Source organism: Dermacentor andersoni, chromosome 4, assembly GCF_023375885.2.
Source record: "Dermacentor andersoni chromosome 4, qqDerAnde1_hic_scaffold, whole genome shotgun sequence".
Lineage (NCBI taxonomy): Eukaryota > Metazoa > Arthropoda > Arachnida > Ixodida > Ixodidae > Dermacentor > Dermacentor andersoni.
Window position 1 is genome coordinate 7,981,133 of NC_092817.1, and position 17,114 is coordinate 7,998,246.

At 48.0% G+C, this 17,114-nt stretch overlaps 1 protein-coding gene across 5 annotated transcripts in view; it reads left to right on the top strand.

Annotated features, from left to right (window-relative positions):
• LOC126535934 (uncharacterized) overlaps positions 1-17,114 on the top strand; it is a 169,006-nt gene that overhangs the window by 64,692 nt on the left and 87,200 nt on the right. For all 5 annotated transcript variants that reach the window (XM_055073355.2, XM_055073356.2, XM_055073354.2 and 2 more), the window contains one exon: positions 6,698-6,975. In XM_055073355.2, coding sequence (XP_054929330.1) covers positions 6,698-6,975 — 278 coding nt within the window. The remainder of the gene's footprint in view (positions 1-6,697; positions 6,976-17,114) is intronic.

Genomic DNA, 17,114 nt, shown 5'->3' on the forward strand with positions numbered 1-17,114 from the left:
ATCAGTCGCGGGGGCAGAGAGCACGTGAAAGCATGCCCGACTTTGCTTAATTCGTCTGCCATTGTGAAGATATCGTTGATGTGACATGAAACCATATCATTCGTTGCCAATCCCAAATTCATAAAAATGAATTGTTTTCTCATTCAAATTTGCTTCCTTCAATTGCCTGATAATTAGGAAAATTCTGTGGCCCCTTTCCTTGTAGAAGAAAACGATCGGCAATTGTACTTATTTGCACAAAAGGCCTAATTTCAATACAACAGAGTTTTGATATAACAAAGCAAATTGCCGACTTTACCTACTTCGTTATATTGAGGTTTAGCTGTACTTAGCAGACACGATCATCAGTGCGCATTGTATGCACTGCACTTGTCAGCTCAAAATGGTCAAGCCTGGCGAGGGGCCCATTAGGCACAACTGGGAAGGGGGGGCTGGCTCCTGACGTGTGATTGCATGGTAAGGCAGTCGCATGCGAGCAAAGTGACGAGATGGTTCGGTAGCGGATGATGTGTGGCATGCACTGCCCCTGCGTTGTTTCACGCATGCAATTGGTTTTCGCCGGCTCTTGTATGTGGCACTGTGTGGAGCATGAGCCACGTGCACGCATGTTCCCTCTAATAATGGACCCACCTGTACAACTTGTTACGAGCAGTCCGTTATATCGAGTTTTCACTTACACAAGAGCATGCAGTCGATTTCAGACCAACCTTTGGCAGAAGCTTTGCTAGCATGTTGAAAACTGGTCACTAAATTTAGCTAGACAAAGATGAAGGGAGAGAACACACCATGAGTACTTGTTCTCTTCCTTCGTCTTTGTCTAGTTCTAGCGCTAAATTTTCAGCATGAATCAATACCAACTTGCTCAGTTCACCCTCCTCTACTAGCAGTATAATCTTACTTTTTGAACACTGCCTGTGCAAATTCAAAACCTGTACAGAGCACATGAAGGCGCCAGTGCCAGCTAAGGGTGCATAACTAAACCAGATTGCTTGCACAGGAAAGCTGATCAAACGCAATAATGTACTAGGTGGAGGCTGGTGCATGCTCCACAGCTCGACAAACATTTTTTGCAAAAGCTCTAATTAACCGATACTCTTGAAAATTTGTCCACGCATCATACATAAGATGCTGTCCATTTCCACACAATGTCAATAGTGTGACACTTTGAGTTCCCGCAAGACATTGGGCAAACTTGCTGTGAGGTTCTCAAATTACATTTTGTAAAGTCCTGGAAGCTCTCTACTGTTAGTATTCTCGTACAAACACTGCTTGCTTAACACACCACCTTTAACATGGCCCCACTTTTCTGCAAATATAGAACTTCTACCACCTTTGGTTTTTCCAGGGCAGTGGGAAAACCTTGTGTTTTATATAATGCCTCTAAACAGACAAAAAATAAGGTTTTTAAAATTGTTTATTTATTCCATAATTAATCCAAACACTTCAAAATTGTCCTGCGCATCAGCCCTGACATGCCCCACATTCCATCTAAATATAAACTTAGTGGATTACAGTAAAACCTCGTTCCTACGTTTAAGGAAAAGCTTGAGAAAGAGACTTAACTGGGAAAACATATGATTCAAGGTTACAGCACGTAGCTGTGCATCTGTGCCCATGCAGTTGCTCATTCAGTGACCTCACTCTAGCGCTTGCCTGGCGGTTTCAGCCGCGCCATGCTGCGTGGCTATGCGCAGCCATGGGAAAAGTTAGTGTATTCATATTTACTGTGCAGTGCGCCATGCAGGCAGGGGCAGCTGGGCGTGGCCTCCGAGATCTCATTCGGTGCGATCTCGGGGATCACACCCAGGCCGTGCATCCACTTCTCCCTCTCCCTGCAGCGAACCGTGTGGGCTGGCACCTGGGCATGCCCTCCGAGATTGCAAGATTGCATTGGCACCGGTGCAATCAGAGATCACAAGCTGAAGTTCACTTGCCTCCTCGATCTCACAGCGGAGCGCTGTGTTGCGTGTCACGTGCTGCTCGGCCGCGACGAGCCAAGTGGAAAACGGATCCGAAAAACCATCACAATGGAACAGAAGGCAGCTATCTAAAGGCTGTCACGTCAGGTTGCACACGCTGAAGATTCTTTTGTTATTTTATTCAAATTTTATCGCATGCGTGGCCGTGTAGCAGTTCAGCAGGCTGCAAAGCCATCTTCTTATTTCCATGTTTACCACTGTGCACCCCATTGGGCCTATATTGCAGTTAGTGGCAATAATAGATGTAATGAAGTAACAGATATAACATAGTAATTTAAGGGGCCCTGAAACGATTTTGTTGATTTTGTACAAATGTATTGAGTCGTCAGGTATGGTTCTTCTGATCAGTAATTGACGCATTTAAGTGCGCCTCGTAAAGCATGCAGTTTATTATAAGGTTTTAAAAATGTACATCGCTACCGATTGCAGCACGCCACTCCCCTGAGTTTTCAGCCGTCCCTGACCAAGTGACGCGAGGTGACAATATGACGCCACTAGGGCGAGCTATTCGATTGGCTGCCCAGGATGCGTCATCGATAATTTTTACAACTTTATGGTGAACAAATGTTCGTAATAGTTGAAGTGTTAGTTAATTTGTTTCTAGGAAGAAATTAAGAGAACGAGAATGCACAAGCACAATTTATCACTACCCTCAAGCATTTTCGGCACACAGCAAGTGTTGTCTGCTTGTGTTACAGCGTACTTCATGTTGATGTTAGCTGCGCGGTCTGTGTTGGTCTCGGTCTGTCTTTTCGCAAGCACCATGGTTCGCCCTTGCATTGTGGGCCGCAAACGAAGTGATCGGCCACACGTCACGTTGTGACATCGCAAACGTGTGAGCTGAGTGGCTACAGTGCTGGTTGTCGGTATCTAATTGGCACGAGCATCTATGCATTTGCAGCCGCCACTTCACACCAAACGATTACTATATACCACAATAGTGTTTTGCATGTCCGGTATACGGGTAAACTTAAACGCAAGTGGTCTGGGCCTGGGCGTTTTACGGGATCAGCGGAGGCGCAAACATGAATGGCTTGTATGGTGCAGCCACCTGGTGGCACAGAGCTCAACCAGACACAGAACTAATATACTAGCAGTAACCAACTGCATTCTACTTTGCTGCTGGAGTAAAGTTTTGCAGGAGCATAATCATGCACACGTTGTTGTTCTAAATGTTTAAGGTGTTTTACACTTGGTTACAGCAATATTAGCTTTTTGTTTAACTGGTTAAGCTCTGCGCCATCAGGTGGCTGCACCGGGCAGACCGATCAGACCGCTCACATACGTCTCCACTAAAGCTCCTTTATCACAGCAATAGTAGTATGGAGGGGCTTTAGTTTACGCCTCCACCCATCTGTCCAAATGCCCAGCTTGCCTGTGGTTACCAGAATACCAGACACGCTCAGTGCTGTGACAGAATGTTTGCAACGTACGCTGCTTCAATAGCCACTTGTGACTGACTGCCAGGCGGCTGGCAGACAGGTTTGAGAGGCTTCGCACACTGGCTCCAAGGCAACCAGAAGTAGATGACATGATGTCCCATCGTGACACGGAGCCAGTGAAGATGGAGCTTAGCCCTGATCACTTAGCGAATGAGTTGTGGAGGAAAAGCATGGCTATGGAGGAGGATAACTTGTAATAGTGCGTAGCTCTCTTAATATGAGATGCTTCACACAAATTGCGGTGCGAATGTTTTACTGTAGCTGTACCCTACGCATCTACAAAATTTGTCCAAACCATTTCAGGGGCCCTTTAGGCTCTCCCTTCAACTTCGTTATAATGAGGTTCGAGTGTAGTTTTCCCAGGACACTGTAAAAACACACATACAATTTTCTGGTCTCCTTGAGTCGCACTAACAGCTTTGCTGTAGAATGCCTGTAACACTTGACCTGTCAGGGGAGACAAAGCTCAACAAACCTGAATCTGTAACAAATGGTTGTGTCTGGATTCGGGGAACTTGTGACTCCTTGATAAAGTATGCAACGGTTTGCAATTCTATCCCTAATCTCTTGCTGGGCCTCCTCAATTTTCGACTTCTGTCTACACTGTGGGGTTCTCTCACCCATGTTCTTGGGACAAAGGAACGACAACACAGTAGTGCAAACAATCACAAGGGCATTTATTGCACCTTTCATTGATCAATGCCTGCTAGCCAAGTTGCTATCCACAAAATATGCCGATGGGCGCACGACAAATTGCGGAAGTCCGACTCACCGCGACCGGATAACGAATGAATATGTTCGCCCCATGCTGGACACCAATGTCTGGTCGTTCGCACGTACCTTCACGCGAACGGTGGCGCGCTCGAACGAGGCCTCGCGAGACGGTCTCGCAGAAGCATGGATCGCCGCATGTGTGGAACATCTTCGCCGCCTGCCGAGCCTGAGCCAAAGAGGAAGAGCGTTCTCCTTTCCGCACCCAAGTAACCCCGCCATTAGGTGGCGTCAGCAGCGCAACACACGCGCCATGTCTCGTACTGCGCTTCAACCATACCGACTGCCGCGGGCACTAGGCCAGGCGGCGAAGCCGGATTACAGGAGACGGGAGCTATGCGGGAAAACAACATATCAGGGGACGCGTGAGAGTTGCGCATCCCCACAACACGTAGGCTGCCAGAGCCAGCCAGAGCGCCTTCGTTCCTCTCAGGTTGCTCCACCTACCACACAATGCACTTTTGCCTAACACGTTCATTTTACTCTGGCTGGATGGTTCTGGCTACCTACAGGCTGCCAGAACCAACGAGGACGATTTTGGTCTAACTGCTCTGTGGAAGCTCTCTGGCTAGCAGACGACAAAAAGAGGTGATGAGCGCTCACAGCCACCTTTGTGGGGACTTGACAGATCGCAATGTGGGGGCTTGAGGACTTTTACCTCACTCAGCCAACTGGCTATGGTCACCTTCAGATTGCATTACTTCTAGCATTATCTTCTATGGTTATAATATGCCATTCCACCTTGCCAGGCGATACAAGCAGCGACAAATCATTTGAAGCTTTCTTTTGTGTGTGTGTGTGTGCATGCGTGCGTGCGCGCGCACGTGTCCCATGAAGGCTTTTTCCCAGCTGTGAACAGCGTGCCGAGCTATCGATCATGTGTGTATGCTAGCTGTGTTGTGTTCCACGCGAGTTGTAGTCCGCGAAGTTGTAGATGCGCAATCCCACATGTTGCGGTGCATTTTAGGTTAATCTTTTTCTGGTGGTATTCCATTTTGCATCTCTTGTGTACATGTGGTGCTATCTCCTCTTTCTGCAGTTAGCAAAGGCACCACAGCTAGTCCGTGTTCACTTCATCTCTCCGTTGTGTGCCTGGGTGGCAGCTCGAAACTGATGTGTTTGGACTATAGGCCGCTGATGTTAAAGGAATGCACTGGTTGAGTAATGGCTGCACGTACTTATTGCTCTGATGACAGACCAATACTATTTCTCGTGTGAAACGTTTCACTGGTCACAGGCGACGTGCATTTTCATGTGCCAACCGCAGCCCCAGCTCCTCCAGCACAGAGGCAGAAGAGAAGCACCATCAGCCGAAACAAACTTTATGAAATCGAAGCCCATGCAAGCATGTCAGCACAAAATTTTATGCATATAAGATGCAAATGCCTCGATATCCTGCTCTTACTTGCCTTGTCAAATTATGACAATATTCCAACTTGTCAATGTCGCCAATGGCAGGCATGATTGCTGCGAGCAGGCATCCTCGAGCAATCGCTTTCGCAATCACTTACTTGCAGTTTTGTATCTAGGCATCAGACGTGTTGAAGGCCGTTTGTTGCACTGTGAAAACTGGGGTGCCCAGTGCGCATCCTGTGCCGAATCGCCCGAAATCTCACAAAAGTGATCGTATTCCCAAACACAGCTATATATTTTCGAGTATAACTATATATTTTCAAGCTGGCAATGCATAACTGAGCTGAGCACGCCGGCTGCTGCCATGCTGGTAGCATGTTTGCCTTTATCCCGCGGCCAGCTGTCCTGGCCTTCAATTTTGCAAACTTTGGGGAGCTTCGGGTTGTCTTGGGATCCCAGCCCACGTGACTTCCTATCAGGACCGGAACTAGCTGGCTGCCAGCGGGCTGCCAGAACTCCGAAAATAGAAGGGGCCCACTGCTGTCTGTTACTATTACATATAACATTTTCCGTTCCATTACATGGCCTATAGCTTCTTCCCATGTTTCTTGGTTATCCTCCAGGTGTAAGTTAGCACTCGCACAATGCACCGATTACATACTTTTCTTCACAAGGAAGTTGTTAAGCTGTCATTTGGGATGTGGGAGTGCCTGCAAAATGTGCACCAACCCACTTCCAGATATTCACCTCCAGATCTGGAGGTTACTTAGAGGCACATGCATTGAAAGATTTAAGCAGAGAAACGGAAACTAAAGTTGCTCAAGTAACATCAGCATGTTTGTTGCGCATTCTTAAGGCAGACAAAAATTTAATGAGGGAAATTCTTTCTGAATGCCTGCATGTTGAAGTCCCTGCACTTCATACAGAGTACTGCAGTAGCTCGGTGTGCTGCTTTTTATTTTGGTGCCACCAGAGTATCTCAGCACATCTAGAAACACAATTGCAAGCGTGGAGCTGTGCTTAGTAAAGTTGCTCTCAGTGTGAACTTAGCAACAAACACTGTGTTGATTATCAGAACTTGCACATTGTGGAATGTGTGCTTTTGCTATTTCTATTGGCGCTGAATGTCAAGAGCAAAAACTCCTTTTTCAGACTGTTGTTGGAAGCGGGTGCCAGGCTTCCAACAGATACAGCATCTGCCAGCATGGCGGGATCAGATGACGGAGGCTCACCTGTGCCCTCAATGCCCTCCGACCCCTTGGATGCCCTACTGTGTTCGGGTGCATCGGTTGATGATGTGGATGGAAACCAGCGGTCACTGTTGCATACAGCTGCCTACGAAGGAGATGCTGTGCTGGTGGAGCGACTTCTGGAGGCCAAGGCTTCTCTGGAATTGGCTGACAGGAATGGCCAGACGCCGCTCAACTTGGGTTTGTTGAATGGACGAACTTGTTTTCACAAGACGTATGGTGCCTTGAAAAGCAGCTGTGAGTTAGGAAGCGGTGGGGGGGGGGGGGGGGGGGGGGGGTAAATTATGTGTATGCGTAATACCATGCTTTATGTCAGGCAAGGCCTCATTTGACTTGAGATTGAACCAGTGATTGTGTGTTTTCGAGTCTGCCTTTCTAACCAGTATACAGCAGCTGCTTTGCTCAGGTAAACAGATAATATTGTGTTGGGTTAGGTGCCAAGCAGAACACAAAAATAAGGCAGACAAGCGTGCTCCATCACTGAAAGACCTGATTAAAACCACAAAAATAAATAAAGTCAACTCCCATTAATTCAGAACCGGTTAATTAGATTTCTCGGTCTGCTCTAGGAAGATTTTCAAGCAATAACCATATCTTACAATATCTGATTATTGTATTTACCTGATTCTAATACACAACTTCTCTTAGGCAAATTCGCCTTAAATTGCCTGCACAGTGCAATCAGATACGAAACTAAAATGGCTTTCACGGCATTCATATGTTTCAGGCTTATGTCTCTGTATGGCATGTTTGTTTGAGTCAACAGAATGAATATACTAATGCTGCTTGCAGCACATACGCAAACTTCATTGAACAACACATTAAAGGAGTACTGAAAAAAAAAATTTCAATCTTGTTTTTTCTGTTGTAGTAAGTAATTAATGACCTAGTAATGAAGGCACGAAACATCATTTGCTTCATAGCGGGGCAGGTAATTATTTAGAGTCTTGTTTGTAGTAACCAGTCCAAGCTTCGGTTTAAGAGAGCAACGAGAGGAGACAGTGGGTTTGCAAACAGGGCGCTTGATCGCACAAAGCTGTGACATGCATGCTCTTCGGCACACAAACTTCATGTTGCTAGTTTGACCGCTATGCCTGCTCATGCTTTGCAATGTCCTTGCCATCATCATCGGCATCGTCCTCATTTTTTTGTCCAGTGGAGATAATTTCTTGCAGGCAGGAGTCGCCCCGATATTAGATGTGGCCAACCACTTTTGATTCGATCCACTACAAAGCAGGGACTCGGGGAAGTGCAGCCAGCTATCAGTAAGCGTACGCACCGCTGCTAGTACGAACCTGTTGTCGAGGACGCTTTGGGAACGAAGCGTATTTCGGGGCAGTACACAAGGCGGGGTAGATAGTCGGCACAGCGCCAGGCTTGGGGGTACGTAGTCTTGAGGGAAGATCGGACTGCGCTAAGCTCGGCGGGTTTTGTTTACGTCAGGCACGCTCGAAATGGAGTGAGCAAATCTGACTGCTCTTCAAAGGAGTCCATTCTAAGTGTCCAGTGGTGTGCAAAAACTTGGTCCACTTTTGCTGGTTATCGACGCCAACGGTAGTGAACGAGCAAGCCAGGCGAGCTGGCAATTGCTGGGAGATGGTATAGGCTTAGCTCGCTGGTCATCGGATCAGGGGCCGACGGCCCTTGCAATTCGTCTGCAGCTCGTAATAAAGTGTCTGTATTTGTCAACACAATCAACGTCTGCACATTTATGTCACTCATAAGTGACAATACGATTAGTTTCGCTGACGCCTTTGATAGCGATGATAAATATGCTAGACAGGCAATTTTCGCATAGACGATTGCTGCGATGGCTGTGCTGACCGCTTGCAAGTTGAAATCACCCCAACGATTTACTATTTCGTGTATCGTTTCATAATGTGTGCACTTTCGAGATCACTTTTCTCTATAAGTTATTTCGTGCCAGAAACAAATTGTAGCCACATCTTGTGCCGCCGCCAATGGTGAAAGGGGCCAGCGTCTTGATCAGGGAGAAAAAAAAGAAGCACCGGGATGATCGGAGCAGCTAGGGACTTGCTCACCGGCACCGCCCCACCAGGTCTGCTACGTGGCCATGACCTACACACTAACGGCGCTGTCATTGGCTGCAGTTGTCCTACAGACACGGGAGTTGTGCGAACAAGCACAACCACATCTAGAGAGTTGGTTGCGCATTCAGCATGTGAGCAAAAACTGAGAAGGAGAACACATGCAAGAAGTATAGAGTCAACACAAACGCGTTACATAGCATTTTCTCGGTTGTTTACATTCCCAGTCTGTTGATGTCAATGTTGCGAGGTGCTGAACATATTTAAAATTTATTTTAAATATGTTCTAAGCTATATTCGCCGTTGATATTTTGTAGATGATGTCTGTATGTCCACATAAATAGATCTCACAAGTTATCTCGACTTCGAAATTTTGTGTCAGTACTTCTTTTAAACTGACAAACACTAAAAAAATTGAGGAGCCATTGCACTCTGTATAGGTAGATTACCAGTGAAGCTGTAGCACATCATATAGGGTTAGACAAGGGTATGCATATTTATTTTCATCATTTGGTAATGGTAGTGACGATAGCTTCGTGATTACTGTAATATACACTGATTGGTCCGGTTACAACCTTAGACAGAATCTTGGGCAAAGTTAAATATATACATGACCGTTGTTGAGTAGTTACTTGGATGGGTGTGGCACTTCAAACCAAACTCTTTTAGCACAAACAGAGTGAACCATTTCTTGTCTGGTTTTGAAATGTCCACGTTGAAGTCCCCACGATGATCACAGGGGTAGTGTCACGGCCAACCCATGCAAAGTGCGTGGTCATGAACTTCTTGATATCACACTTAGGTGTGCCTGGAGATATATACACAGTGGATATAACAATTCCATCTTTTGTTTGTACGGCACAGACATCCCCACACTTGGTGGCATTGTCCTTTTGCGAGTCAAGGGTGTAAGGTTCTACATGCACTTTGTTCGTTGCATATATGGCAATGCCTCCTGCACGTGAGTTCATGTGCTGTTCACAAGTGATTCCAGTGTACCCATCAACTTGAAAGAATGCATCTTGATTTATTTATTTCGTTTATTGTTATTAGGGGTGGAATGCTTGAAGCCTGCATTACCTCTGCCTTGGGTAGGCCCGGTATTGCACCATCTCGGGAATCGGCCCACACTCACCTTTTTTATTGTTGATGCACAAACACGAAAAATCTGCGGAAATCTTGATTTATTTAGTTCATTTATTATTTATTTAATTATTATTATTACCGTATTTATTCGAATCTAGGCTGGCCCCGATTCTAAGCCGACCCCCGAATTTCCGAAGCCAAGAAAGATTAAAAAACTTACCTCGAATGCAGGCCAAACAAAAAAGTGAGGGCAGCGTTCGCAAAATGAAAACAGCATTTATTTACTATGAACATGCCAAGCTCACTCTACGTTATCATCGGTGCTAGCCTCGTCGCTATAGCCCAGAGCCATGCTTGCAGACGCCCTCAAACTTGTGCCCGCGCGTGTTATCACGTTTATTTTCCTTATCGCTGTCATCTCATTGCGGCACGTGCAAAAAGCGTCCCCCGTTGCCCCCTCTTACGAAGGATGTTTTTCTCATCGATGCTGAAGTCCCGCCCGGCTTGAGAGTTTAACAATGCCTCTGTGGCTAGCACAACTTTTTGCTTGAAACCGGCACTATAGTGGCATTGCCTGTTTGGTGCCATTACGATAACGCCATGCTACGGGCCATGCCGTACGCCGATACGGCACAGGCCAAAATAGCAACGTCGCTTGTGTACTTCAGTTGGATACTGGCGCGGCTAATAGCGGCTACGATACTGACTTTTCTAGATGGCACTAGCTATGCATCATAATTATCATTTTAAATTACAACCTGGCTCCTTCTTTAAAATCCTTGAATCTAAGCCAACCCTAGAGTTTGGCATATGATTATTTGGAAAAAAAAAACTATCGGCCTAGATTCGAATAAAGACTGTATTATTATTATTATTTGGGGCAGAGTGCTTGAAGCCTGCTTTGCCTCCTCTGCATGTCGGCCCTGTATTGCACTAGCTCTGGGATTGGCCACGGATTTTTGCCCACGGACACTACAAATGCATTGGGGGCCGGAGGTATACAGCTTTGCTGTAAAAGTACTTTAAAGAATGTAACCAGTCCTATCTGTTTAAGTTCTACGTGCTCTTGTCACCTTCCACTATGGAAAGTAACGTCTTCAATCCGAGACCTACGAGTACCATTACATGACACTTACAGCACTGACACGTCATATGGGGACACTGTCATCGGTACAGTCAGTAGTCTTTCATCGTCGATGTCCTGTGGCAATGTCGCACCTGATGTGTTGAAGACGACGACGCTCGGTGACTGTTGCACTCTGGCAGATCGAAAACCAGGCTGGCTGGTGCGCCTGCCATGCAAGCTTTGCACTCTTGGATAGGGAAGGGACTGACTGGGGCCAGCAGTGGCGCGTCGACGTCCAACACCGCAAGCGCTGACGTGTCACAAGTTGTTGGGTAGCTCAGGATCTCAGAGAGGGCACCTTCGCCGCTCCCGCTGCTCTTCGCGCCTGGCCGCGACGCTGCAGCCAAGGCACCCCGTTCCGTCCTTTCCTTTTCTTGGAACCGGGGAGACTCCCTCTCCGCCGCTCGGGGAGAAGCGCTATTCCCCCGATGCACCGTGGTCTTTCGGCTGAAGAGCTTGCGACAGCCCGCATCTCAACTCAGCCGCTGAGACCGCCGCACGCCGTCCCCCTGTTGCGCCCGGCCTTTGTGTGCGACTGACCGCCCCAGGGCCCGAGCGCGGATCCACTCTGGGTGAGCTGAACTCTTATCAGCCTCTTTTGTGGTTCCCACACTGTGCGGTTTATTTCACCCCAGACGTGCGGAATGCTCCGCCGCTGAGGTTTTGTTTTGCGTTGTATTTGTATGTGTTGTGGCTGTTGTTGCCAGTTGGTATACATGTACTCTAAGGTGAATAAACACCTTAGGTCGGGACTCACCCTGTCCCCCCTGGCCTGAACCCGCCGTGGTCGCAACTCACTGCGAACCGCGGGTTAGGGGTCACAGCTCTGACTGCTAGGGCTGCTGCGAAAGTGCTAGCGAGCGACTGCCGCTCCATCGGCGCTGTGCGATCCAGAGAAGGGTCAGGTGCGCACGCGCGAGCCTGAGTAATACCCCTATATTTGGCGATGTGGGGATCGCACGCGCATCCCGATATCTCCGGAGCGGCCACGCGGTTATCACGCGATAATCACGTGCTCGCTCGCGGAGGGTAGCGGGGAGAGGGCACCTTCGCCGCTCCCGCTGCTCTTCGCGCCTGGCCGCGACGCTGCAGCCAAGGCACCCCACCCCGTTCCCTCCTTTCCCTTTCTTGGAACCGGGGAGACTCCCTCTCCGCCGCTCGGGGAGAAGCGCTATTCCCCCGATGCACCGTCGTCTTTCGGCTGAAGAGCTTGCGACAGGCCGCATCTCAACTCAGCCGCTGAGACCGCCGCACGCCGTCCCCCTGTTGCGCCCGGCCTTTGTGTGCGACTGACCGCCCCAGGGCCCGAGCGCGGATCCACTCTGGGTGAGCTGAACTCTTATCAGCCTCTTTTGTGGTTCCCACACTGTGCGGTTTATTTCACCCCAGACGTGCGGAATGCTCCGCCGCTGAGGTTTTGTTTTGCGTTGTATTTGTATGTGTTGTGGCTGTTGTTGCCAGTTGGTATACATGTACTCTAAGGTGAATAAACACCTTAGGTCGAGACTCACCCTGTCCCCCCTGGCCTGAACCCGCCGTGGTCGCAACTCACTGCGAACCGCGGGTTAGGGGTCACAGCTCTGACTGCTAGGGCTGCTGCGAAAGTGCTAGCGAGCGACTGCCGCTCCATCGGCGCTGTGCGATCCAGAGAAGGGTCAGGTGCGCACGCGCGAGCCTGAGTAATACCCCTATAATCTAACCGACGAGGGGGACTCAAAGAAGGAAGCCTTCTCCGACTCGTCCAATCCTTTGTCATATGCCACATTACCTACGTTGCTGCGTACCTCAACTGGTACCGAGCTGAGCAAAACAAGCTCGACACCCTCATACGGGGGGTCTACAAGCAAGCACTTGGTCTCCCGCATTGTACCAGCACTGAACTCTTCAACCAACTGGGAGTTCACAACGACCTTTCCAAACTCATTGAAGCCCAACAACGCTCTCAGCTTGAACGGCTCACCCTTACTGAAACGGGGCGCTTTATTCTGTCCATGCTTGGCTTCACCTACCATCAGCAACAGGGCCACAAACAACCGATCCCGACCGACATCCGTAGCTGGATCTACATAGACCCTATCCCTAGAAACATGCACCCTGAATATAACAGGGCCCGGCGCCAAGCTCGGGCCGGAGCTATCGTAAAAGCCCTTGCCCATGTACCTGGCGTCACATTTGTTGATGCAGCCCAATACTCCCATGGCACACGATTTGTGGCCGTCGCCACACGCGATGGAGTCCTACACCACGCCTGTAGCGTCACTACCCCCACTGCCGAGACGGCTGAAGAAGTGGCCATCACCCTGGCCACTTTAGATCCCACCTGTCACACCATAGTGTGTGACTCTCGCTCAGCCGTTACTAACTTCAGCAAAGGCCGTATTTCTCCCCAAGCTCTTCGCATCCTCTGCCAGGCACCACACTCTAAAGACAGCATAATCTCCCTAACATGGATCCCGGCCCATGCGGGCCCTGTCCACCCACACCTCCCCAATCTCAACGAGGTTGCCCACTCCATTGCGCGAGGCCTAGTCAACCGCGCCGGAGTCACTGGAGATGAGTTGGACACCAGGGACAATCTGACAACTTATAACGATCTCGTTAAGGCCTTTTACCTCAGTCGCCGAACCTTCCCCCGCCTCACCCAAAGTTCAGCAGGGCGCAGGCTACCACCCTGCGTCTACTACAAACAAACACGTACCCTTCACCCGCCCGCCTCCACCTTATATTTCCAGACGTCGACACTACCCCCAACTGCCGGTGCTGTGGAATTCACCCGGCTACGCTTCCGCATATGCTATGGGAGTGCCCAGCATAGTACACAAAGACTAACACCACGACTCTCGTTGAGGTTGCATGAGGCTCTGCGGAGCTCCGCCCTCGACGACCAAACCTGGGCGACCCAGCACGCCCGCGAGGCGGCGGCGAGGCAAGCCCTCGACGTCCCTTCGTGGGAGGCTTAGGCCCGGCCATCATAAAGTGCTGGTTTTACAATAAAAGTTTATTCCTCCTCCTCCTTGAGTTAACAGTTTTGTAACTCAGCAGCAAAAACATTATCACAAAAAACTCTGTAAGCTGCACTTAATACTTGGTGCGCGAGGTACTTGAGAACACAGCTTTAAATCGCCATGGACATCAACATTTTCATTCCCTCTTTCTAGACGTTTTACTTAGTCTTACCAACCCCTCTGTCGCCTATCTAGCATACTTATTCTAGGGTTATCATTTTTCATCCTGACAAGGGAGATCAACTCGTACGCTGTCCTAGTCACCTTACACGCAGACCACAGTGACTTGGAGATTGCCACCTTTGTGAATGCAACCATATTCTTGGTTTTTTTTTTTTTGGAGTGGGAAAACAGTGCGTGGTCAATTATAATCTGATACATACGGAAATAAGCAAAAATGTGCGAATGCTCGAATATTTGATTTCGCATTGAGTAGTGAACGTTCAAATAATTTGATTCGTGAATAGAATATCTAATGTTCAATTTCTTGAATATTTGATTTTTTCAATATCGATACTTTTGGCGAAGGACCAGGCAGGCCGTGGTTGGTGCCTTGAAGTGTGCAGCATTCCCACGGTGCATAGTCTTTATTGGTACAAGATTCGACCAGGTTGACCATACTGATCGAAATGACTAATGCAGCGTGAACAGAAGGAACAACAAAAGCAGTGTGTGTGGAAAGCACGGAAGCATGTGTGATGGTCGAGTTGATTAACTACCGGAAGGCATACTGACCACTTGGAATATGCGACTGTGGTGTTCAAGCACGTTGATTCGCGCAATTCGGAGCTTTCTACCCACATGCGAACACACGGACGAACTTGGTATGCGTGCTTGCGGCACTCGGCTGCTTGTAGACCGCACACCCAAACACTGCTTCAAGGTCCATCAATCTAACCCATACACATGATCTGGCTGATTACTGATAGCCACCCTTAAGAACATATTAGCAACAAGCTTTCCTCAACAGTTTGTGGTCCGTTATCACGGCTGGCAGCGAATTTTCATCACAGCCACACCCTTGGCCACATTGTCCAGCCCATTAGGCCTAATCGGATCTGTGTCGTCAACGACTAAAGTTACGAATCAACGCAGATCTATTCGCAGTGATCGGACGACCCTCAGAAAGCTGACAAACCACCTCGCCAATGAAAGCGAGATCATGGGATGACTGTTGCATGTCGCGGCCGCCATCTTTGCAACATAGCGTACTGCGGCCCCTTGTTCTGAACACTGTTCAATAATAGGGGCACAACGATCTCTTTTTGTAGCTTCATGCGAACCGTCACAAGACTAGCTTTGGATTTACATGGCGGGCTCGAAAATATCATGTTAGAGCGTGCTGATCCCCAGCTGCAGCCGCATATGCATTTACACAGACAGCAGATGGATGCAGATGAAAAAAAAAAAAAAAGAGAAGGGGGAGGGGGTGACGTCATGTGAGCTTGCTGTGGGCCTACCGATTTGAGTACTTTTTACCGTTGGTGCTGACCGCGGTCGACGCATGTGGTGCTGAGTGACGTGATTTGCATTCCGCGCTTTTGTCTGTCACGCACATTGACCTTAACAAGCTGACGATAACCCCACAAAAGCCACCTAATAAAACTGGAAAGCAATACTTTCTAAGCAACAGAAGATTGCCGTTAAGCACAGTATGGCCCACTGTTTAACTGAAAGCCCCCATTGGAGTTCAGAACAACTTCTGTTTCTTCAGCTTCAGAAGGAAAAAAGCACTTAAATTCTACATGATGTACATTCCATCAATGAAAATTTTTTCCGGACCTTTGTATATGAACCGAGTTGTTATCAGTGCTGGCATACTAATTTGACGTTTGTTTTAATAAGGGTAGAGCATACTATACATCTTAATTCATAGGTGCAGTACCTAAGCTACTGATAGTTAGCAAGATTCTTGTTATGTAATGTGATTAGCCTTCTGAGCATGTGCAGCACTGTTTTTCGCACAAAATTTGGAAGCATAGAAGCTTGTGTTAAATTTGCTGATATTAATGCGAGAGCATTACTTACTCATTGTGCAAGCCCTCCGTGATCAGAAAGGCGCTAGAAAAACGGCACACGAGTTGTCATCGTCATCTAACCAAAAAAAAAAAAAAAAAAAAGAGAAGAACGAAAAGAGGCCATGGTGTGGATTCGATCCTCTGCCCTACTGTCACTGCTACCACTCTGTAGCCGAGCGCGCTAACCACTGCGCTGTTACGTTGGTGTAGCTGCCATGAACGCCAAGCTGGGCACACCGGGACGGCGGCCGGTGAGAAGCACAGAGATGCAGACGAAGACCGAGGCAGAGAGTGTTTATTGTAGTGCGCGTGCCTTAAATAGGTTGGGTGTCAGTACGTAAGCCCCCCTGAAAGTGGTTCAGATATGGTTTCGAATTCGAAACTCCGATACAACATCATCCCCCCCTTTTCTTGAGAAGTTATGACATTACACAATCTCAGTGGTAGAAACCATATTACACAAGAAGCAAGGAAACATTGTTATACATTCCTGAATGACATTCGCATTTCCGACTGACATTACACAAGTAAGGAAGCATCATTACACAATTCCGAATGACACATAACACTGGGCAACGCACTGGGTCTCTACACTCTCCCCCCTGGCAACAAAAGCAGAACATGAAGGCACTCGGTCTTACACTTAAAAACAAATAAGAAATGAACACATTTTTTTTCTTTTTGCAACTATAAGAACATTTAAACACATACACCAGATAACATGCAACTATGGGCTGCCCAGCAGTCAATTATCAGGACACTTGTTCAGGTTTAACATGAATTATTGACATGGCTGACATGAATTACTGACATGAAGTTGGAGGTCATACAGGTCTATGCCCCTACATCCAGTCATGATGACCAGGAACTTGAGAGCTTTTATGAAGACGTGGAATCAGCGATGGCCAAAGTCAAAACAAAATACACTCTACTGATGGGTAACTTCAATGCCAGGATAGGCAAGAAGCAGGCTGGAGACAAGTCAGTGGGGGAATATGGCATAGGCTCTAGGAATAGCAGGGGAGAGATATTAGTA